General features: G+C 34.8%; 1 protein-coding gene across 1 annotated transcript; it reads left to right on the top strand.

Annotated features, from left to right (window-relative positions):
• The first annotated feature begins 15,368 nt into the window (after positions 1 to 15,368).
• LOC142607356 (putative UDP-arabinopyranose mutase 5) lies at positions 15,369 to 24,603 on the top strand. Its single transcript, XM_075778808.1, has 3 exons — positions 15,369 to 15,694; positions 22,987 to 23,116; positions 23,351 to 24,603. Exons 1-3 carry the CDS (start codon positions 15,578 to 15,580, stop codon positions 24,382 to 24,384), a joined length of 1,281 nt encoding a protein of 426 aa, XP_075634923.1. The 5' UTR covers positions 15,369 to 15,577; the 3' UTR covers positions 24,385 to 24,603.
• Positions 24,604 to 25,796: the final 1,193 nt, after the last annotated feature.

The following is a 25,796-nucleotide window of genomic DNA, read 5'->3' as shown; positions in this document are numbered from 1 at the left end:
CACCTCATGCATCAATACATGGATATGTTATATGCATGTTTATGGAAAAACAAAAGATTAAAACCCTAAACTCATAAGCATGAAATAAAGCAAGGCAAGGGTATATTATATAAGTAAAATAAAGATATAGAAGAAAAAGGGTTTGGATTAGGGTTTCTGGACATGTGTATGCATGTGCATACATAGGGTCTACATGTGCAACCTAGTTGTATGGGTACGCATACTTTGAGTATGTATGCATATGCAGAAAGCATGCGTATGCATATACGCCCTAAAACCCTAACCCAGAAATATAAGAACGCAGCAAAACAGAATCTTAAAATAACAACCTAACATGCTTAAAGTGATAAAACAAAGAAAACCTAAATTAAGTAGGCATATTATAACATAAACAAACAATAGAACAAAATAAAAACATAATTAAAAGAAGAAAAATAGGCTAGAAAAGCTAAAACCTTTACCTCCAAAACAAAGACTCCTTATCTTGATTTTGACCATTCCCCTCAGTCAATCTATTCACAATCAAATAAAAAGTGATTAGTAAACTTGAAACTTGAAAATCAGGACCAGAAAATGCCTTAATTAGAAAAATATTGACTTGAAGATATTATGTGAAAAACTCCCTCTTTGATTCACTATTTCTAATGAATCTTGTGTTTTTCCTTAGGATTTTTTTTTCTTTTTTTTTTTTTTTTGTGATTTGAAAAGGTACTATGTATGGCTTTTTATAGTTAGAAAATAAGGGTTTGGAACGGCTCCCAAACAATGTGCAACTTGTTCCAAAACAAAATTTTAATGCAGAAAAACTTGTCTTTCATAGTTTCTAGAACCCTAGCATGCGCACGCATGCCCATGTATGTGTACGCATGCATGAAGCATGCCTTCGCAAGTTTGGAGCATGCATGTGTATATGCGTGTATATGTATGCATGCCCTAGGGTTTCCGTGGCCTTTCTTTTCCAAAAATAGCATATTTAGTTCATAAAAGAGTTATATTTTTCCAAAAACACTTCCCTCAAGTCAATTTCAATCTGATCAAGCCTAAACCAACCTTGGGCTTTAGAATTCCAACATCATTAGGGAACGGGATCCCGAGTAGGGGTGGCAATTGCAACCCGATTCGCGGGTACCCATCCCGGCCCAACCCTAGTGGGTCAGGTTTTACTCGTCTCAATTAGATCGCCTGTTTTCTAATTAACTAGGAATAAGGAGAGATAGGAAAATAGTTCCAACGGTGAATATTCAAAGTGTGAATTGATATATACTTGCATCGATGATCAGTTGTAAAATTCCGATGGTGGATGTTGACTTAGACCAAGGTTTGTTCTTTTGATTGATTTCGATATTTTAACTTGAATTGTTCCTTAATTGTTTTTCTTAAAATTGTTTTCATTATACTTAAACCCCTCCCCCCCCTTCCTTGTTCACGTAGCATAAAACTAGACTAGATACTTTCCGTGGGAATGATCCTTACTCGCACTACTACATATATTTTTAGGAGTATAGGTTTTATTTTTGGTTACCTATGACAGCACACTAGAACAATGTCCAAATTTCTTTTCTAATCAACATAGTTGGATGCAGTCAGTTTGTTTTGATTAAAAATAGCAACAAGGGGGATAAAAGATGCCATGATTAAAATCTGAAAATAACAAACATGAATATAATAACTAAACCAAACATTATCAATTTAGCATATAAACATATGATATGAAACCTTAATAAAACCATAACACAAAATATGCAACGACAACCCAATCCATATTCAATCCCCCAACATAGAGTGAACATTAAATGCTATGATTGATTGAGAACTATTCTCATTATTAGTGCTATCATGATAACTCTTATCAAACACTAATAATATGTCGTTATACATTTAGCCTCTAAATAATAATAGTAAGAACTCAGCATAAAGGATACTATAATATTTAGTCTAGTGTACAACATTGTCTAGGATCATGTGTAGCCACATTTCATCTCCCTTAACAGGTTTATCTTGAAGTACCATGATACAAAACACCCTTTGCATGGAATGTAAAGCTCAAGGCTCAGACAAGTTGTTTGATCAAACCACTATAAACCCGGAAGTTCAATCTTGTAGCACCATGAAATAAATGCTCTCCGCATGGAATGCTAAACTCAAAGCAAAGACAAAGTATATTTCATACTACTATGAATCGACAATGGAGGCCATGAGATCCAACCCTTGTATCTCTCTCCCACTAGATGTTTTAAAAGAAAGGTTTTTAATTAGAAATCATGTTTAATCTCATCACACATAGCCTTGCACTTTCAAAGTGTGAAAACCCTTAGAAAAATTCAAAATTCACAACTTTCTATCAATCGAATGTATCCCTCGATCGATTGAAAAAATTAAAAAATTCGTACCAAACTTTCTACCTAGCTTGATCAGTACTTGATCGCTGCTCGATCGATCGAAAAAGAATATTCAATCGATCGACTACCAATCGAGAGTCAATCGAATTGGACAGAAGGCTCCTGTCTCACTCAATCAATCGAAACTAATTTTCGATCAATTGAAACACGTGAAACTTGAATTTTCTAGATTTTTTCTGAAGCAGTTTTCAACGGTTTTCATGAACAAACTACCATCATTTGAACATAATAAATACAGTTTGAAACCAAAACTGAATTCCATTGATGCTATAGCCTTAAAGTTCAATCTAACATACTTAATATCAAACTTAAACAACATCATAACATCAATATCAGTTTTCATCAAACAATAATTTCAATAACCATGCAGAAAATTGATTGAATAATCTTCTAACATCATGAAATTACTATCCAAAACTCACGAAACATGTTATACAAATTTGAAATTAAAGACCACTCTAATTCCAATTGTTGTAAAAACACATGTTCGTATCGCATACAAAACCTACGCAGTGGAAAATTAATGGATCTACTTCATTCACAATTGTTAACATGTACTATGTAAATTTCAGAAATCAAGAACAAGAGAGTATACCTTGGTGCGATGAAATTCAAAAACCAAATATTAGAAGTACTTGGGAACACTTTTAATCTTCACTCCAATTCCACTTAATGCCCAATAAGTGTGGTCTCTCAATCAGTTTCCAAGGGAGAATAAGAGAGTGGCTTACACTCACATACACACCATTTCATTCCACACACTAGTGCCTTTAAAATTTTGTATGTTTCTCCCTTATATCAAACTGATTATCTAATTGGGTTAGCCTTTTGAGCCATTCCAATTGGGTTTTAGTATGTGGCTTGGAGTGAGACCAAAAGGGAACAAATAAGACTCTAGCTCCAATGGGCTTTGGGCTTTTCTATCAACTCTTGACAAGTCCAAAGTTATCATTAATTATAGTTAATATCACTATATAAATATAATTACACTCTAGGCATTATTAATAAATTATATTCCAAGACTTTATTATACATGCAACCCCTTCATAAAATATTCGTAGTAATACAAAGTCATGAATGTAGACGGCCACTTTGAAGATTACTACATCTTAATCCTTGAGTACCCAGTTTAATCCTTTAAGTTATTAATCATATATTTATGAAATCCAATTTCATAAATATATACTTTAGTAACTCCTTACTAAAGTGGTTAGGCTTAACACTCTCAATAACCAATCCCATTAAACTTATCTCAAGGGAAAATTTTATATCTCCGTTAAGAGATTATGAATTCCATCTTGAGAATATATGTTCCATCAACACTAAATGTGGTAGCCCAACGTACTGAGATTTTGATCATGACTTTAGATCTCATTCCTTATATATCAAAGCAACCTACACTTCATGATCAGGCCCATTATTCTCTCTGGATTAAGAGTTGATGTAAATAGAAGTCGTGAGATTTATTATTCATTTGACAGTCGTTAGGAGAATAATAAATATCACAAAGGTCCAGTTCAATATGTCTTAACTCTTAAAACATATCAACATATCAACTAGAAGTCTCCACTTTCATGATCAAGACAAATCATCTTTGTTGATATGTTATAGTCTTCGTAGATAAAATGCCCAATTTCATCACCGACTACGAACTAGAATTCTGAGTTTACAAAGAACTTGTGATTTATATCTTCTGTATCACATAAATCACATACTATGCATCTCATGGACTATATGATAATATCTAAATATTCATGTTACCATTATTTTAGATAATAATAAAACAACTTTATTAATCACAATATTAAGTCATACATAATGTCATACATAATGTCATACATAGTATCATACAATAGGATTTAAGGGCAATAATCCTATCAGTGATTGTATGCAGATTTTTGAAACTAAGAATGAGATCATAACAATAATAAAAAGAATCAAGCACATGTTTCTACAAAATAAATCAACAATTTATGATATGAATATTTGAAACAACTAAACTGAAGGAAATATATAAACATGCATCATCACAGCAAGAGAAACATAAGAAAAAAGGTTAATAAGAAATAACTCTTGCATGGAGCACTCTTCTTCTTGAGGGGATATTTTAGGGTTCAAAGAAATTTGTGCAATTATCTTTGAAACCTAAAAACCCTAATTTTAAGAGAGAATATTAGAAAAGGGTAGTTAGGAATATGAGAAATTTGAGAGTGCAAAAACGTGTCTTTCTCTTCCAGAAAAAAAAAAAAAAAAAAAGAATTTGTGCTAAATTTTGAAATCCAGTCCCTATTTATAGAGGCTAGGATGCTTAAAAAATAAGCAAAGACAATTAGAATGCGAATCAAGATGCATCTTTCTGCGAAAAAGTCGAAAAGGATGTTTTTTATCGTCACTCAAAGAGCGTCGAGCCAAAGCCCTTATAGGTTCCATTCGGCACTTTGAAAGTGCTGATCGGCACTCCAAAAGTGCAAAATGGCACTCTTGGATGCCAATCAGGCTTTCGTGTTCGGGTGCGTTTTGGACTCCTTTTTTAGATTTTCTTGATCCAGGCCTTGCACTTAGATGTGTTTTCAATCCGTATTCTAAGATTTTTATCTCTTTTCTAGATAATTTAGGTAGCAACAATTATCTTGTAGATAAATACTCTAAAAATCTTGATAAAGTCTGGATTATCTACAATTTTATTGTTTATCAATTATCTCCTTTTATTCCCATGCAAGCAATCTTATTTTTGACACTAACTATTAACTAATCACAAAATCATTTAATTAATTTTAATTGTTTAACCAATCAGAATTAATTTAAACTAATCATGCGTGGTTGACTCTACCTAGACACAATGCATGCTAACCGTGCAAACTTGATCATGATATCTTTCAATCCGAAGGTCCAATTTGGAAACTGGGCATACCGTTGCGACTGTTAAAACCTGAAGATCATTTTTATGATATGCAGTGAACAAATTAATGCATGTAATGCAATCATGAATTTTGGGGATACAGTTGGTCACTCTAGTCATTTTCCTTGATTAAATCATGGGTGCAAAATCAAGCGTCTACAAGATGAAGAAGATGAAGGGTATAAGAAGAAAAATAAACGGTTGGTAGCCGTAGAGGAAATGAAGAAGTGGGAAAGAAACTCAGTGGCTAAACTACATGTAGTTTAGGCCTCCACTAAACTATGTGTAGTTTAGTAAAAAAACTTTTTTTTTTTAGAATATCATAGTGGACTCCTGAAAGGTGCGAAATGCAAGAAAGAAATTCAAAATCATCCCTAGTGGGTCATGAAATATTAGAAGTTACAATGATGTTTTGAAATGACAAAAATACCCCTAAGCGGGTTGATAGGCATAAAAATCCTAAGAAGATTCCTTAGTGGATTAGAAATCACCAAAGAAACTCCCTCGTGAGTTAAAACTATCAGCAAATTCCCTAGTGAGTCCTGAAAAGAAGAGTTTTTTCCCTAATAGATAAGAATCATCAAGGAATTCTTCATAATTCTCCCCAGTAAGTCAAGGATTATTAAGAAAGCTCCCTCACAAGTCAGAGTCACCAACACAAACTCCCTAGTGAGTCATTCTCTCCAGTGGATCATACATCATCAGAGACTTCCTCGTAAGTTGAAAGCTACCAAAAAAAAAAAACTCCCTCGTGAGTCAAAATCACCAAGAAAACCTCCATGCATTTTGGGAAGCCCCTCGGTTGAGCTTTCCATCCAAGATCATCACCATACTTATGCACATATCCATCGGGAATTGAATATGCAAGCACAAAACCCCAAGAAAAGTAATAAAAAAAAAATACAAAACTTGAGTACATATGCTTCCTGGAATTGAACACGTACACCAGGATTGAGGCACTAGCCACCCAAAATAGAAGAGTTTGAGATAGAGGCAAGAGCCATCCATAAGTTGAATAGATTGAGATAGAGATAGAAATCAACTAGAGGCAAGAGTCACTTGGAGAAGTTTCAAGCAAGAGCCTCAAATGGACACTGCAGATATGTATCCTTTCAGCCCGTAAGAGCACCTTGTTTGTTTGGTTAATGGTTAAGGCCGTTGGCCATGTTTGTTTTTCTTTTTTTAGTGACTCTAGGATAGTGAGTCACTTGCCTTTTACTTACAATTGGCAAACTAGGTTCTTGGATAGTGAACCTATCATTACTCGTTTCCCAAGTAACACTAATGAGACTTCAAACATATGAATCTCACACAACTCTACAAACTTGCACCCTGCCCCATGTATGTGTGTTGTTTGCCATATGTGTGGGTTGGGCCGGAGCCGTACAACAAATTGTTTTGTCTCTTATTCTTTTGATTCCATTGGCGAAGCCCACAAATCAAAAGAGGGGCATCTGTAGACACCGCATTTTGTACTCATTACAACTCAGGCCCCTGTTCCCCAATGATGGTAGTACTCTAAAGCCCCAGGTTGGTTTAAGGCCCAATCAAATTAAAATTGACTTAAGGAAAGTATTTGTGGAAAATATAACTTATTTTTGGAAGAATAATATTATTTTAGAAAAGAGAGGCCACAGGAAACCCTAAGTGTGTGCACGCATACAAGTGTATGACTATGCACACTCAAGTCACGTACATAGCTAGGATTTCAAAAACTATGTAAGGAAAGCTTTTTTGCATTAAAACTTGGTTTGGAATGAATCTCATATCATTTGAGAGCCACCCTAAACCCCTATTTTTCAACTATATAAAGCCATGAAAGACACATTTTCAAAGAAGGATGAAAATAGTGGTAAAACACACACGATTCACTAGAAAACAGTGAATCAAAGAGGGAGTTTTTCACAAAAACATCCTCAAGTCAAATTTCGTTTGATTGAGACCTTTTCTGGTCTTGATCTTTGAGTTCTAAGTTTACTAACTCATTCTAATTTGGTTGTGCATAGATTGACTAAGGGGAACGATCAAAATCAAGTTCTAAAGAGTTCTAGTGTTGAGGTATAGGTCCTATCTTTGGCTCTTCACCTTTTATTTGTTTTTTTTTTTTGTATATATGTTGTTTATGTGTTTATAACATGTCTATGTAGTCTAGGTTTATTTTGTGTTCGTGTTATAAGCATGTTAGGTTGTTAGCTCTTTGATTCAATATAATTTCCTTTATGTTTACTAAGTTTTCTATTCTAGGCATGAATGTGTGCGTATGTTGTGTGCATGCGTACGTATTCTCATGATGTGCGTTGTCACACCCCAAACCCCAAAGGGTTTAAAGCGTGAGAAAGACATCTCAAGTACCTGAAAATTTTTACTTTTTGACAATTCAATCCATATAAATCCTATCAAGTATCAACATCAAGAATTATCTTAATAATTCCATTGAATATACTCTCAAAGTAGTTCAGAGCTCTAAGCATTAATTACAAAGACCACTGGCCACAAAAGAATAGAAGTCTGAATAATAATTACATATCAACAGCTTGTCCCATCAGTGGAAAATATAGTCACAACCACTATAATATACAAAAGAATGAGTCAAGCCTATTCTAAAATGTACATTATCAAATAACTCCATTACAAAAGTTCAGCCTCCATCAGTAGTTAGTCCAACTACTATTAGCCACCAAAAGTTGTCTCAAAATATTGTTGCCTACTTTGAAAAGTTTATAAAAATAATGGGATGAGACAGGGCCCAGTAAGTAGCATAATTAATGGGGGTAGGGGAAATGCAAGTTCATCTTCAATAATGATAATATGACAAGAATGATTAAATAATGAAATACAAAATTTCTCTAAGTAACTACCTTGAAACAATATACTTTAATCTGTGAGCATCAATAATGTAATTTCCAAAACCATAATATCTAACATAAGATAAATTATCACAATAATATACCACACTACCACGTAGACCGGTCAGGGGATCCACCCATTCACAACTGGCATGATATTGTCCTCTCTGGTATGCAGACTCTTGGCTCCATGGACAGCAGCCTCACCCATACCCTCAAGGTTTTTCTCTCTCCCCATGGGCAGCAGAGAAAGCGCGTCAAATAGGACCTCTCTTGCATGTGGTCTTTTGGCCCCATGGACAGCAGCCTCACCCAAACACAATCAAGGAACCTCTTCCCCCCATGGACAGCAGGGAAGAACACGTCATCCAAAATGAAAAGGCACTGACCTAGATTTGATTCCGTTGTCACAAAGACTACGAAAACCAAATTGGGTGATCACAGGGAAATCACACATGGCATGGTGTTAAAGCTACATGATGCTCACAAGTTACATTACTTTGAAACACATAGTTTATATCCACGTAGTTTCAAAAAAAAAAATCTACTTCCACAAAGTTTGTAAGGTTTTTCAACTTCATTCTTGCCAAAAAGATTTTCTATAAATTTCTCAAGTACTAAAACAAGATAAGCATCTTTAAATTTTCTATTATACCATAGAATCCATAATTTCCTTATCAAAGATTAAATAAAAGATGTTCATTTTCCATATCAACAATTCATACATTTCCCCATATGCAATACCAAATATGATGCATTTTTATATATAATAATATGTGATAGGGTCACAACACGACAATTTTAAGAAAACATATATTCATATATAACTTTCCAAAATGTGTTTGACCCAAAAACATTGTTTGTGAAATATGAAAATTTTCCAAAAATATCCCATTAAGAAGCTACTTACATCGCAACTACAAAAGCCTAACTCTCCAAGCTCCAAGGAGATTAGCTAGAACCTAAACAATATCAAGTAAACCTATCACAATAAGTCTAAAACTTGAAATTGTATCTAACCAAAATTTAGGATTTGCCAAATAAACACTTAATTAGGCAAGCCTACTATTTAACCTCATCAATAATAATATATACCATTCCCAAAGTTTCTCAACAAATTTATTCACAAGGTATCAACTTCAATTTATAAAGTTAACCCATTTCATAATATCTCCAACATTATGACTAGTTTTCATAAGATTTACACTACATCATTAAAAGACCCATGAAAGCAAAAATCAACATATCCTCCAAGACAAGAAATTTAGAATTTCACTAACTCCAAAATAAACCCAATGACAATGGCAAAATTAAATTTACCCACCATCATACATTATATCTTAAAACCTCTAAATTTGTTCACCATACATAAGCCTTGAATAGCCATTTTAGCAAAAAATATATATATACCCAGTCGTCAAAAATTCCACCAATACAAAACCCATACATAAAAACACATAAATATCACTTTCAATGCACATAAATCACATGGGTATCATTATCAAAGCTTAGATAAAAATATCCTCAAGCAAAAGTGTAAAATCCACCAAAAGATTAGAAATTTTTACCTCAAATAAAATGATGAAGATGCTTATGGGTTCCTAAGAATTTTTCCGGTGATCTTGTCGGAAAGTGATGGTCAAAATGGTGGTGATGGTGGTGTAGTAGTACCGGTGAGAAAGTAAAAGAGTAGAGAGGAGTGTATGAGAGAAAATAAAAAAAATGAAAGGAAAGAATAGAGTGAGACGGCCAAGAGAGTAAGAGATAAGAGAAAAATTGAGTGGTGGGGAGTGGGGTTAGGTGGGGCACATGGGAACCCAAAAAATTTGACCTTTCTCCTTTTTTTTTCTTTTTTTTTTCCTGACTGATAGGGACGTTACATGCGTACACATACCGTTGGGCTTTACACACATGCTCTATGTATGTGCACCCATAGCCGTGCCCAAAAACCCTAAATCCTTTCTTGTTTGTTATTCCTTTATTTTTCTTTACATGTTTTAGTCTCTGTTTAACCTATTTTATCTATCTTTAATTTTCTGTTCCTCTATTTTTGTTTTGCTTCATTTGTTTTATCTCTTTGATGTTTATTAGGTTTTTTATATTGTTTGAATACCATGAACATGCAGTGATGCATAGGTGCTGTGATGCGGTAAGGTAAGTGCGGTAGGTCATGCATAATCACATGAACATGCATTTATTTTGTTTGATGAGTATGATATGGTCGATGAACATGAATATACTTAGTTGAATCCCATGTTGTTGATATTTAGATATCTTGACATGCTTGTTTGAATCTGCCTTGTTATGTTTCCACCCTTAAGAATGTATGCTTAATGCCATGATAGATGAATGATAGGCTTGGGTTGATTATGACATGATTGTTTGCTTTTAGATGCATGTTAGAGCGTGTGTGAGTTAGAATAACATGTTAAATATGCCTTTAATGAGATTAGGATTTGGGACATAGTGAGTGGAAGCCAACCCATAGGCCGGGTTGGGTGTATAACACCTTCCTATCCCTATACCTAAACTCCAGACACATGCCCTGGTAAAGATCAATCATTCCATGAAGGGCGCTATATTTATGGTTTCTAGACCTAAACTAGGTGGTGAATCCATTTACATCCTCCCCATGGTCCACCCTAGGCTATGGTGTACTCACCCAAGGAGGTTGACTTGTTGCGGCTTGCACCCATATGGACGTGGTTACTTTGTCTCGAGGATGCAATGGTACCTGAAAAGAAGTCTCATTCTTATTAAGTCCATGTCCCAAAAAACTTCTTTTATTTAGATGTTCTTAGAAAAGTCTTGAAGTCCATTTTAATGAAAGCTCAATTACAAAGTCATTCCCTTCCCTCTCATAAGCCTTGCCCCTTGTTTCATAAGGCTTGGTCCATTTACAATAATGCTTTCATATTACACTCATAGGCTTTCATTAGAACGTGCTTACAAATTCTCAACCCTTTGTCTCAAACATGGGCCAACAATGTATTCATCACCTTTGGGCTCTTCATCTTTCATTAATGATCAAATCTCTTTTTTTGAAGTAGCCTTCTAGCTTAAACACATTGAGACCTTCCTCTCAAGGCCCATGAATCTCACATCATTTTAGCCTTTACATACAACAAGGAGGCCTAAACTAAAAAGATTCATTTGACTTTGCAGGATCTTGGATGCTACGACCATAGCAAACTTTTTACCTTAGGCCCAAGGCTTTCTTTTTCAAAAAGGCCTTAATTTGGACTTATGATAGCAAAAAGGCTATGTTCCTTTTAAGTTAAGATATACCTTTGAACTTCGAGACAAGCCTTTTATATGTGTGAACTTCTTTTCTTTTCATCCCAAGGTCTTAGGGTATGCCATAACTTTTGAGTCATCCTCTCAATTTTACATCTTTTAGTTGTCCTTTAGAATTAGATTAAAACATGATATATGGTGGAACAAACAAGAGATATACGGGTACCCTCTTTTGATAGGATCTAGGATATCTCTATGTGTGGGTAAGCTCCTTAAAACTAAAAGGATAGATCAATGGGTCACTCACAATTAGGTGGGTCATGATTCCAACCATGGGCCTAAATGAACTCCATATGGATAGGTGGCAAACTTGTAAAGTACTCAAAGTCCATCATAAGCAATGGCACGAATTGTGAGTTGGTGGGATCAACTTCGAAAAGTCTTGGCCCTAAATGGAGCCTCCACTTTCCCACTCATCACCAACCATGGCAAAGGGATAAAAGAACCAAGTGAAAGTGTATGCAAAACATTTATAAAAAAGAATTTATTAAGATTAGGAGATGGAACATATTGGAGTCAAACTTTTCTATCCCCAATGGAGTCGCCATTGTGGGCGCAAGCGCCCGCAATGAGTTGGAAGAGTTTTTCCAATAATGGGAAGTACACATTGGCCTAGGGTAGACCATGGTGGAGGGTGTAAATGGAGTTACCACCTAGATTAGGTCTAGAAACCATAAATATAGCGCCTTGTGGAAGGACTAATCTTTACCAAAGCACGTGTCTAGAGTTTAGGTATAGGGATGGGAAGGTGTTCGACACCCAACCCTACCCAGCCTATGGGTCGGCCTCTAGTCATTCTGTTCCAAATCCTAATCTCATTAAAATTTTTTCTAACATATTATTTTAGATCGCACACACTCTTATATGCAACTAAAACAATCAACATGACATATCATCCCTAAACCTAGCATTCATCTATCATGGCACTAAATGAAAACCACCAAAGGCAGCAGTATCACAAGGCATATTAAAAGAGCACACCTAGGAATTCAAGCATTAAACCAAAACTCATGGCATTCAACCAAGCATATTAAACAACTCATGCTAAAACACTCAAATGCATGTTCATGTGATTTATGCATGACTTCCCTCACTGTATCACAACTCCTATGCATCAATGCATGTTTATATTCATATTCATGTTCATGGCATTTAACCAACAAAACCCTAATCATATTCCTAAAAAACAAACAAAATGAAACATGCCAAAGCACTGACCCAAGACTTAAACACGTGAAAATGCAGGCTAAAAAGAGACTAAACATGTGAAAGAAAGCAAGTAAAAATATAAAGAAAAAGTGAATTTAGGTTTCTCGACAAGAGTGTGTGTGTGCATGCACATCTTAGTTGTATGCGTATGCATGCATAAAGCATGCGCATACATACATGCGCAGAAACTCAAACCCAACAACCAGAACATAAAACAAAGCAAAACAAGAAATCTAACAATTTATCATGCTTCTATTACGAACACATTACAAACCTAAACTAACACAATTAAAACAAGGCAATAAAGCATATAAATAAACAAAAAAAAAATCAAAGAAAGTGAAGAGCCAAAGTTTGAACATTTACCTCAATACAAGAACTCTCTTGAGCTTAATTTAATCGTTCTCTTCAATCAATCTAATCAACATCAAAACCATAAGGTTAGTAAGCTTTAGAACTCAAAGGCCAAGACCAAAATAGGTCCCATGCAAGCAAAACTTGACTTTGAGGATGTTTTGTGTGAAAAACTCCCTCTTTGATTTACTATTTTCTAGTGAATCTTGTGTCTTTTTCGTCCTCCTTGAAAAAGTGCATTTTATGGCTTTTTATAGTGGTAAAATAAGGGTGTGGGGCGGCTCTCAAACAATGTTGGATTTGCTTTACACAAATTTATGTCCAAAAGCTTTCATTTCATAGTTTCTGGAACTCTAGATGCATACTCGGGGTATGTGTGCGCAAACCCTAAGTATGTGTATGCATGCTTTATGTGTGCGTGCACATGCGCGTGTATGCATACACAAACTTAAGGTTTCCTATAGCCCTTCTTTTCCAAAAATAAGTTTATTCTTCCATAAATAATTCTTCAAGTCAAGATTTTATGAGATTGGGCCCTAAATCAATCTTGGGCCTTAGAGTGACGTTGTCATTGGGGAACAGGGGATTGAGTCATAAGGGGTAGAAAATAAGGTGTCTACACTCATGTATGCGACATACATCATGTGTTCGATACTTCAGTGAGCCTCGGCATGCCTTAGTTTAAGCATATTGATGCATGTCGTAGACACAAAAATAAAACCCAACTGTGTACTGTAGCGCACCAAACATGAAATTTTGCAGGATTTTCACCATGAAAATGTGGCATCTTCTTGCCATATTCTCATCGTGAAAGCTTGATGAGAATAGTGCTTTGTGTGCTACAACGCTCTTGACCCAAAATCCTGCCGGATTTTCATCGTGGAAATTTGGTAATAATTCCAATGTGCTAGCAAAGCATTGATAAAGGCCACACATCATTCCCAAATGAAACCTCAAAGCCCAATTTATTTAAAGCCTCAAAAGCTAATGCCAATAGCTTGTTTTATCTACCAATGAGCAAAAATTAAGAATTTACCAAAACAAAGGACTGTCTCATGATAGATGTTGTGGGGTGCCTAATACCTTCCCTATACGTAACTAGACTTCCAAATACAAGAATCAAGATTTTTTACCATCCATTTAGATTAGGAAAAATGACATTTTTCTTAATCTATGATCGATAATCAAATAAATAGAATTAGGTAACCAATCACACCTAAAAAACCTAATAATTGGTGGTGACTTCTCAACCTTTGGTAAAAACTAACTAAAAATGACTCAATTAGTCGGGTAGGGTGCATGGGCACGCATGTCGCTGTTTAGGGTGGTTGATTACCGCTAGGGCCGGCCCAAGCGTTTCGGAGGCCTGAGGCGAAATCTTCAAATGGGGCCTTTATGTTATTATTTAAATAATATTTAAGTAGCATTTTATACAATAATTTTTTTTAAATCTATTCTTTTTACTTTTTAATATGATTTTTTTTTAGAAAATGATGAAATTATAACAAATTTTACTACAAACTGGTGTTGTAATGAATGTGATCAATGACATGGGACTTACAAAAATACTAGAATTATTATAAAATTTACAACATGAGAATTACAAAAATATATCACCAATCACAAATATTCATTCAAAAATGAATTCAATAGTTTGTTAAAATTCACCCATCATATTCATTGTCACATCAAATTATAAAAGTTATGGAATCCACTATGCACTCTTGGTGCAGTGATCACTCCACAAGTATAAGTTCTTGTGGAGTGTGGGGGGGTAATGGCCGAGATTTAAATCTATAGAAGAAAGTTTCGCGCACATATACACTTAGATTAGGTTAGAGTAAAATTTTTATCTTGTATAAAAATAAATAAATAAATAAAAGTTATGTAGTAAAATTTATATTATTTTTAACATTTTGCTATTTTAATTACTTGTGATTAGTAACACGTCTATATATAAAATCTATTTATTTAAATTTATTTTTGTCTCTGTCTCTAGCATTACTTAATTTTTTAAGCCTTCTTAATAGTGAAAAAAAAATTATAAACTAAAATATTTTAATACCTCTCAAAAATATTTATATATAAAAAATAAAAAATTTACTCCCAAATTTAAGGCATTCTCTAATAAGGGAGCCCTAGGCGATGGCCTAATTGGCCTAAGCCTAGGGCCGGCCCTGATTACCTGCTCATTACAATGACTAGCGTTTGGGTAGGAGGTTTAAAAGGTGGCATTTTTGTTTTTTCTTATAGTTGGCTAATGATAGTGTTATTTTTCATCGGTGGCATTATATTATTGGAGAATTGCAGGAATTGCATATTTGGCAATTGCAGGGGAGACATGGACATGGTCCTCTCCCTCTCACGCTCACGCTCACTCTCACTCTCGGGTATATATATGACGGAGAAAACGCAGTGTTGAAAGGATGTGCATTGTTCATTCCCCGCAATCTCCGCAAGAAAAGATCGCTCCAAATTTTACGCGTTTTGGAGAAAGTAAGAAACAGATACTGTATTTTAATTCAGAATAAGCTATATTTATTTATCATTAATTATCATAAATGAGTGGATGAATGAGGATAACCCCGCCATCGCTACTATCGCTCACCATTGACTCAGCCCTTCACAACCTCTCCCACTTCTCCGATCTCTCTCCTCTCCCTGATCACATCCTTTGCGATCTCTTCAAGGTAGGTACTCCCTCTCCTCATGGTCTATAGAGTCGAATGAGTTAAAATTGGTTGTTTATGGATTTGGGGTTCTTGATGCCATGGCTGCTGATAGGATCAACGGGTGCTTTGAGATTTATGGGTATGCTTTCATTTTTTAAATCTAGATTGAGGCATATGGTCAAATGAGTTTCATACAGATCGTCTGAGCAATATATATTTTCATTCCCAAAATTAATTGCAAGTGTTTTCAATTTTTTTTTTAACCTTTTATTTTACCATCAACTTCTTCTTCCTGGGTTTCTCTCTCTCTCTCTCTCCCTCTCTCGTTTTGTTAATCTATGGAAAAGGTTTTGTATTGTGATTTACTATGGCAGAATTTCATTTGATAATTTCTTGTTACGTGGATCTTGCACTCTTTTTTTCTTTGTGTGTGTGTGTGTGTGTGTGTAGGAATGATATATGTTACTTTCTGTTTTGTGATGAAAGTGGATGCCCAGTTGTTGATCAGCTTATTGATATTCATTCATGTTCTTGGTTCTGATTTAAGGTCGTCATGATGTCAAGATTTGACCCTTTTTTTTTAAAATAATAAATAATAAGAAATATTTTCAGAAAGAGGGAAAACCTCATTTTACGTAGAATGTGAACAAGAGATGCTTCTGAAGATTACAATTTCAAATTCAAAAGATCATATGAAAGTATAAAAAAGATGAAATATATTACTTTCTAAAGCTTAATGCCAGCAGAGTTGAGAATTCCTCTCCATCCAAATGGTCCAAATGGTTTGCATGAGGCAAACTAGACAACATTTCAAATAAAACTGATTCTGTGTTGGCCACACATCCATTGTCAAGCCAAGAGCCTGATGTTTCTAACGGAGACATCCAAGGTTTGAATCCCCATCCCCCAATTAAAAATGTATATAGAAAAGAAAAACAACCCTTGCCAACAAAATCAAACTTCAAGAACCTTCGACTTCTATTGCCAACCACTAAACCCCAAACAGGGTGAATATTGATGATCGCATCTCTCTTTCTACAGAACCATGTAGCAGCAGATTGTCAAAAAAACTCACTAGATGTCCACTTGTAACACTAGTCCACTGAAATTGCTCCTTTTGTTAAGTTTATCCATAATTAGAATCTTATTTAATACAACAATAATACCACATAAAAACAACTTTTGCCATAACTGTCCACGTGGCAGACTGTTAGTGGTGGGTTCATGTGAAAGTGACAAGCAACTAATTAGAATCTGCCACACAGGATAGTTTAGGTAAGAGTTGTGGCTTTTTATGTGGTATTGGAATTATTCAAATAAGAAATTGTGTTTCCTACAATTTTAGTGCACCACCTGCACATCGTTAGACTGTCTAATGACATAAACATATTCAACATCAAATTTATCATTACAGGTTATCATGCCTGTTTTGTAGTCTTATACAGGTAGTGGAAACTGGGAGTTGGTTTTATCATTTATGGGCAGCATAAATACAGGCATACTTGTGCTAAACCATATATATTATCATATTCAAATTATTTTTTTGATTTAAATGCTTGAATCAAGATTGCTTTCATTTTGTGGGTTTTTCTAATGATATGTGTCTGGTACTTTGGCTTATAAGTCTAACTTAGAATTTCCTTCAATAAACTGTGAAAAGATTTTCTGATGTATAATTGCTTTGTGATGCTTTTTGAATTGTTGAATCCCCCCCCCCCCACCCCCTCTCTTTTTTTTCGTGGCGGACACCAGGATCATCACAATAGCCTGTACCTTCACTATTTGATATCTGAATAAAAAGTTTCTTTTGTACAATTACTGTCATAATTGCACTGAGGACTGTAGAGTTGTGATTTCTGATCCTATATCCACCTCTCTTTTGTTTTAACCTTATGTGCTATACTTATGGATTACCTCTTGTTGAAGAAACTGCTTAGGACTAGTAATTCGAGTTGTTTTTGAATTGTATATTTTTTTAATTGAATATAATGCAGAGCCATTATTAAATTTTTTTATTTTTTTTCTCAAATATTTGCTTTCCTTTTGTGGAACTATTTGGCTTTGGTTTATGAGAAGTGTGCGATATAAAGTTGCAAAAAGAAGTGAGGGAGTAACAGTATGTTGGTTTATCCCATTATTAAATAGTGCTTTCCCTATATCTTCCGTGCCATACTAATTACTGGTCCTTTGTCGCTGTGAAATATTAACTACTTTTATTTTCAACATTAGTTGGAAATGGAGAATGGAACTGAAAAATAAACTTGTTCTTTGAAAGACCAATTGTAATTATTTGTTACTTGTCAATGAGCTCTAGCTCAAATGGCACCACTTCCTCATGTCAGAGCGAGTCGGAGACTAAGGTTGTGGGTTCAAGACCTACTGGGTGCAAGTGTAATTGTAAATAAGAAATTTATTTGGTAGTTGTTTGCAACTCTTTGGCTTTTTGGCTAAGATCAAGTGTAACCCTTCAAACTTTGTTTTGCATGCCCAAATTTATTACTTCAAATCAAAAGGTTTTGTTGATGGTTTAACTCATATCAAATTCTGTTCTTTTTAATAAATGAACTCATTATAGATTCAATTTCTTTTAGTTTCAAACAATTTTTTGATCTTTAGTTTGAACTTGCTATTTGGTCTTGATAACCTTCTGTAGATCCAATTGTGGACACCCTCTTTAAATGTAAAAATACAAGAACATATTCTTTTTAGACTATAGTACGTTTTTGACCCCTTAAAGTTTGGGGTGGTTTTCATTTTGTCCCTTTACGTTATGAGATTTTTATTTTGGCTCTTCGCCCTTCATGTTTGATTTTGTTTTCATAATGGCCATGCAGTCCATTTCCATTGGTAACATGAGTTTAGACACAATTTGGAATCGATTGATTTGGGCACTCAAAATCCATTATGGACTTTACCCAAATCCAAATCAATACCCTTTCCAACATTTAACCTTAGGATTTGAATTTGAGACATTGGCTTGAGTATGGATTATCCAAATCCACCTATCCAAATGAGCCATTAAAGAACTAGTGATTTATTAAATAAATAAATAAATAAATAAAGGTACACAGGCGTGCAGCACTTCTTGTGATCAAATTGGGGTGTTTCACCTCCTATTTACAGATGATACGTTGATCTTTGGTGACATATACCTTGAGCAACTTCATATTTAAAATGTTTGCTATTGTGTCTTGAGGCAATTTTTGGATCATAAATAAATTTGGGAAAATTTGAACTTGTGTCGTTTGGTAATGTAGTAGATGTGGAAGCTTTGGCTTAGATCCTTTGATGAAAAATTTCCAATCTATCATTAAAATACTTAGGGTTGCCTCTAGGTTCTAGTTTTTAAAAACTAGAGAAATTTTGAACCCTATTTTGGAAAAGATGGAACACTGATTAGTGGGTTGGAGGAAGCTATATCTTTCAAAAGGAGGTAGGCTTACTTAAATAAAGAGTACACTTCATATTTTCTCTCATTTTCCTATTCCTACTTCTCTGGCTATGTGGATTGAAAAGATGCAAAGAGATTTTCTATGGGGGCCGGGGGGGGGGGGGGTGTTAGTAGGTGAATTTAAGTACCATCTTGTCAATTGGAAGAAGATTTGCATACCAGGAGGTTTGGGCATAAGGAGTTTGGTATCGCTTAGCCAAGCTCTATTTGGCAGACTATGTGTTGGAATGCTAATCATCTCTGGGATGCCATGTTTATTAGAGCTATAGGATTGGCAGATGGATGTTTTAACAGATTTCCTTAATCTCATTTACTCCATAAAGGTTAATAGAAATGCTGAAGATCAAACAATTCGAGGTTAACAAGAAGATCATTTGAGTTAAAATGGCTAAAATCCATCTATAGAGAGCTGTGTACAAGACAGTGAAATCTCTTACATGGAAAGGTATTTGGAGTGTCCAAGCTGCCAGTAAAGTAGTTTTCTATACCTTGACAATGGCTGTAGGGAAAATCCTGACATAAGATAACTTATGAAAAGGAATATAATTGTTGTGGAATGGTGTTGTATGTGGAAGAAGGATGGAGAATCAATTGATCATTTGCTTTTACAATGCGATATTCGTGGAGAGTTCTGGTCTCTGGTGTTATGTTTATTTGGGGTGCAATGGGTCATGCTTATGAGGTTAGTTGATATGTTGTCTCGTTGGAAGGGGCGGTTTGCCAGACATGGGAATAGTGATGTTAGAATTATGGTTAAATGATAAAATTCACAATTTTCTAATAGTTTAAGCTTTTTGGATGATCGTTTATTTATCAGGTGATGTTTGGAATGTGATCCCTTTGTGCTTTATGTGGACCATCTAGAAAGAAGGCAATTGTTTGATGTTTGAAGGAGTCGAATGAACCATGATGGATTTTAAGATGATTTTTTTTATGTGCCTTGTATGATTTGATGGCTACGTTTGGTGGTCATTCTCTCTTATTTACTCGTGTTCCTATATTATTGTATTTTCTAGTTGCCTTTGAGTACACAACCTGTGTACTTGATTGTAATCTTTCTTTAATCATTTTTTTAAGCCTAATATATATATATATATATATATATATATATATATATATATATATATATATATATGTTTGTATATGTATATGTATATGTATACCTTGTATCCCTTGGGCCATACTCAGTCACCTCGTTTTCCAATCTCCCTTTTTTTTTGTGTGTGTGTGTGTGCGTGTGTGCGTGCGCGCGTGTGTGGATATATCGGTGATTATCTATCCATCTTGGTTTACTCAAGTACTGACTTGATGTTTGTATCAGTTTCCGTTGTCCCCATTTGGATGGTCTGCTATCTCATTAATTTGTTTTTGTTCAGATAAAAGATAAAACATTATTTTAAACACTTTTGAAACGTAATGGAAAACAATGCATTTGGGGGAATATTAATGCTAAAAACATAGGCCTCAGACTCAGGCTGTGATAGGGTAAGGTATTTGGGTAGGTTTAGGTTCAACTGCTAACAGGAAAGAGAAAAAAAAGAGGGGAAATTCAAAACCTTAAAACCTATATGATCAAGTTGAAGTTTTTCTAACCTAATTGTATTGCAAGAAACCGTTTATTTTTCTAGAGAGTAGGAAATGGTGGCAGGACTTGTGGAAGTATTTAACCAATGAGATATTGGGCTGAGACTTGGGTTTGATTCTTATTTTTGATCACAAAGTAACAAGTCAAAAAATTTGAGCCTGTTATAGGCTAGTGTACCAGTTACATGGCTAGATCATTATTCAAACCAGAGAGAATGTGGCAAGAAGTTTGAGATTTCAGCAATATCTTACATGAAAGCTATGTACAATGCAAAACTAGTGCAGATGACCATTTTTATTTATGTTATCAAAAGCTGTTGAAATAGCTCATTTGTTTGGAGCAAATATTTGGTTTGAGAAAAAAAAAAAACAGAGACTTGTTGACAACCTCAATTAATTAAAAACAAAATTTTTTGATTATTGCTGCTACTAACTCCTGTCCCTGCGGTTAGAGTTTTGTTATAGTTTTGGTTTAGTCTTTAAATTAGTATTATTTCGTTTTGTTTTTTCCTTTCGCAAAATACAAGATTCTACTTCTGTTGTAGGGCCTCCAAACTTCTTTGCATGTTTCTTCCTTTCTGTTAACTGTTTTTGTCATTAAGTGATAAATCTGGTATTGTGATGTATTTTTATGTCTAGAAAGAAGAGGAATTTTTTGTGACTACTCACTGCCGTCCTTGCTGTTAAATATTTTCAATACATCAGCACCTGCAGTCTCCTGGTTAATTTCACCTGCTGTACTGCTTTCCTGTTTACGTTTTCTGATAAGCCAGATTTGCCACTCTTCTACCTGTTATGCATAGTTGTCAGTATCATACGATACACAATACGTATCATGTGTAAAAAGTTCCGTATCGTATCAGCGTATCATAAGTACTCATGAATTGTGCAATACACTATGTGTATCGTATAAATCGTATTGTATCGTAAAATTGTATGTATCATACGGGACATAGATAAATGTTTTAAAATGAGATTTTTTGTTAAAATTTGTACTTTTATTTTAATCTAACAAGAATTTAGACTTGTTTTAAACACAAAATTATTAGGTTACTTAATTTAACCTAATAAAATAAAATAATCATTAGTTTTTTCTTCTTCTCTCTTTCTTCTACAAACTTTGGACTATACAGCATACACTTACACTTTACTTTAATATTTACAAATTTATTTTTTATACTATAAATAAAATATTAATTGATAATATAATTTATTTATTTATTTTTGTCAATATTGTTCTAAGTCCAAGAATCTAGAATGACAAAAAGAAAATTTTAAAATTATTAAAATAAAAAGAATAAGAAGAGATAGTAAATGTTAATGACAATGAAGAAAATTTTAATGTAGAAATAAGTTTGCAAAATAAGGTTGATTAACCAATATAATGAAAATAAATTATTATCTTTGAGTCATTTGTAATATATTATCACTTTTGAATTTAAGCAATTTAAATGCGTATGTTATAAGCATGTGCTAGTTTGATTTATTTAGTTAGCTTGTTAAATATTATTACATAAGTGATGAATAAATTAGCCATTAGTTGATTATATTCAAAATTTATAATGAATATACCCTTTATATATGTATATCTATAATTTTTTATAAATTTCATTAAGTGTTTGTGTATCTTACGATACACAATACGGAAAAATAAAAAAATCATTCACAATACGATTTTGTTTTTTCCTTTCTCAAAACGCAAGCTTTCTACTTCTTTTGTAGGGTCTCCAAACTTCTTCGAATGTTTCTTCCTTTCTGTTAACTGTTTTTGTCATTAAGTGATAAATATGGTATTGTGATGTATTTTTATATCTAGAAAGAAGAGGAATTTTTTGTGACTACTCACTGCCGTACTTGCTGTTAAATATTTTCAATACATTAGCACCTGCACTGTCTCCTGGTTAATTTCACCTGCTGTACTGCTTTCCTGTTTACGTTTTTTGATAAGCCAGATTTGCCATTCTTCTACCTGTTTGGTGTTTGATACAGATGTGTTAGTTATTCTCTGATATATTTCCATGTTATGCACAATATAGAGTTTATTTTTCCACATAATGGAACTGCCAGGCTATTAAATTTGACACGTGATGATCTATAGTGTAGTTATGATCCTGGTTTCTAGCCTGAGATATGAGTATATGGAACTTCTTTTGCACATTGTGTCTATGTCTTGATTGTTTAGCTCATATGCAGTATCATATGTGGCCCTCACCTTTGTCTTTGATATTTTGTTGGGTAATTGTCAAAATCCTTATAGTACTTTTATGATGGACAGAGAACGTTGCAAGCTGGAAAACTGAATGAAAAACTCTTGAAGCTTTTCTTGGCAACTGGCAATGATGAAGTCCTTTCATTCATTGATGGTCTAAAAATCCAACATATCCACACCCCTGTACTTCCTACAAGTAAGTCAGCATATTATTCCATACTGTCCTTTACTAAATTTTGAGCTGGACTATTCTGACCCATTATTATCTCTTGGCAGGATGTTCTGAAAAATTTTAAGTTAGTTTTTGAATTGTGTGCACACACTTAAAAGTTTGTTAGCCTAAACATTAGCTGCTCTGAGGACTGAGGAGGCCAAAAATATTATAGTTTTGGATTATTGTTTGGTTATAAGCCTTGAAGGATGTCTCAAGCAAATATCATGGACGATGAGGTTGACATTGTGATTGGAGCACTTCACTCTGACCTGACAACGTTCATGAATGAGTGGAGACCTGTTTTCTCCCAATTCCACCTGATAATTGTCAAAGACCCTGATCTCTCAGGAGAGATCCAAATACCAGAAGGCTTTAACGTTGATGTTTACACTAGGTCTGACATAGATCAAGTTGTGGGTTCATCTACTTCCATTCTCTTTTCAGGTTACTCGTGCAGGTATTTTGGTTATCTTATGTCCCGGAAGAAATACGTCATTTCAATTGATGATGATTGCATTCCAGCTAAGGACAATGAAGGCTCTTTAGTAGATATTGTGGCCCAGCATATTACCAACCTCATAACTCCAGCCACCCCCTTCTTTTTCAATACACTCTATGATCCTTACCGGAAAGGAGCAGATTTCGTTCGTGGTTATCCATTTAGCCTGAGGGAAGGAGTGACATGTGCATTGTCATGTGGGCTGTGGCTCAATCTAGCAGACTATGATGCACCAACACAAGCCCTCAAGCCAGAACTGAGGAATTCTCGATATGTGGATGCTGTTCTGACTGTGCCTGTAAGGGCTATGCTGCCTTTAAGTGGAATCAACATTGCTTTTGATCGTGAGCTGGTGGGGCCTGCTTTGATTCCTGCTTTGAAGTTGGCCGGGGAAGGAAAGTTTAGGTGGGAAACAATGGAAGATATATGGTCTGGAATGTGTGTTAAGGTTATATCTGATCACATGGGGCTCGGTGTGAAGAGTGGACTGCCTTATGTCTGGAGGAACGAAAGAGGTAATGCCATAGAAAGTTTGAAAAAGGAATGGGAAGGAGTAAAGCTGATGGAGGAAGTGGTGCCTTTCTTTCAGGCAGTCAGGTTGCCGCGATCTGCAGTTACAGCTGAGGATTGTGTGGTTGAATTGGCAAAAATTGTGAAGGAGCAGCTGGGACAGTCGAATCCAATGTTTGTTCGTGCTGCTGAAGCTATGGTAGAGTGGATCAAGGTTTGGAAAGCAGTTCAATCCGGCTGACTGTCCCCTGCAATTCAGGAACTAGTAATAATTAATTGATGATTATCGCACAAATTGGTTTCTCATTGATTTGTAGTTAACATTTTCAAGTCTCCCTTTTTACTTAATCACAGCTGACAGAATGTCTTATAATATGTGGGCGGAGAAATTGATGCTATTTGACTGTTAAACATTTGATCTTTTGTTTGTTTGGCGTTATTAAACAGTATATTTATTTTAGTTCTTTGTCATGCAATTTTATTACTGCCTTGTTGGAAAAGTAAAATGCAGAGTTTACTACTGTTACTACTATTAAGAACATTCACATTAGTGTGGCTATTTTAATATTTCAGCAAATACATAACTAAAGACTCAAAAAACTCATGCATTAGTCTAACTAAACTAGTACAAAAAACTTAGTGAGGACTAATGTCACACTAGATGTGGCGAGACACTTTCCTCGCCAAAGCCAAAAATTTATTTTTCTGCTTTCAGCTCTCTCTCTCTCTCTCTCTCTCTCTCTCTCTCTCTCATCCTTCAAATCAAACCTCCATGGCCGAGCTCCTTGAACAAATCCAGTCGGAGTGGAAGACACCATAACTAGTGTTTGGGTTGTGATAATCTATGATGACTGTTCCGCGACTATATTTTTAGATCCAGGTCAAATGGCTAGGTTGTGTTTGATCTTGGTTTGTGTTGCTTTACGCTTTGATATGGTTGTTGGGTAACGTTTTTGCGACGGGCCAAAAATGTGAAAACAGCCCAAATATCCCCTTGGGTTTTTTTAGAAGTAATTATTTGTGAAGAGTATTAAACCTAAAATTCTAATATTTAGTAAATAGAGGCTAATAATACTTTAACAAGAGAGAAAACAAAATGCCAATAACTAAAATGCTAAAAAATGCATAAAAACACAACAGCTTTGAAATTTTGACCCACAATCAGCAAGAAGAAGAAATTAAGAAAGGTCATAAGGAAGAGAGAGAAGTTCCCTTCACCCATACTTCCACCCCAAGCTTCGAGATTGTGAGAATCATTGCTAGCTGAATGAGCTTTTAATTTAAAGTTTCGGCTATTGTGGGTAAAATGTGATAGCCTCCTTTTGAATATGATGGAGGCCTTTTGTATTGAGTTTGGGGATGCTCTTAGTGATTGGTTTTTGGTCAATAAAAGAGGCTTTAAGCCCCAAGGTATCAATCAAAGTGGTTGTGGTTAGATTTGCTTTGATTGGGTAAAAAGTTTGGCTTGCTTTTGCATAATTTGGGAAATGAAGTGGTCTAAATTCATGGGCTGATGTTTCTTAGGCATGGCAAGTCCTTGGAGTTTGCATTTGGTTGTTGTAGTTGACAAGGTCAGCCGCTTAGGGTCAACTATGTGCTTTAGGCAAAAAAAAAGAAAGAAAGTGTAGAGCAAAAAAGTTAGGCCACAATTAG

The sequence above is a fragment of the Castanea sativa genome, chromosome 8 (assembly GCF_040712315.1).
Source record: "Castanea sativa cultivar Marrone di Chiusa Pesio chromosome 8, ASM4071231v1".
Lineage (NCBI taxonomy): Eukaryota > Viridiplantae > Streptophyta > Magnoliopsida > Fagales > Fagaceae > Castanea > Castanea sativa.
This window is presented reverse-complemented; position numbering and strand designations above follow the sequence as displayed.

Excerpts from the sequence above, each read along its gene's own strand:
- LOC142607356 (XM_075778808.1), top strand. The coding sequence starts at position 15,578 with ATGAGGATAACCCCGCCATCGCTACTATCGCTCACCATTGACTCAGCC. Across the intron at positions 15,695-22,986 it reads TCCTTTGCGATCTCTTCAAG|AGAACGTTGCAAGCTGGAAA; the intron begins GTAGGTACTCCC and ends TATGATGGACAG. Across the intron at positions 23,117-23,350 it reads CACCCCTGTACTTCCTACAA|CAAATATCATGGACGATGAG; the intron begins GTAAGTCAGCAT and ends GGATGTCTCAAG.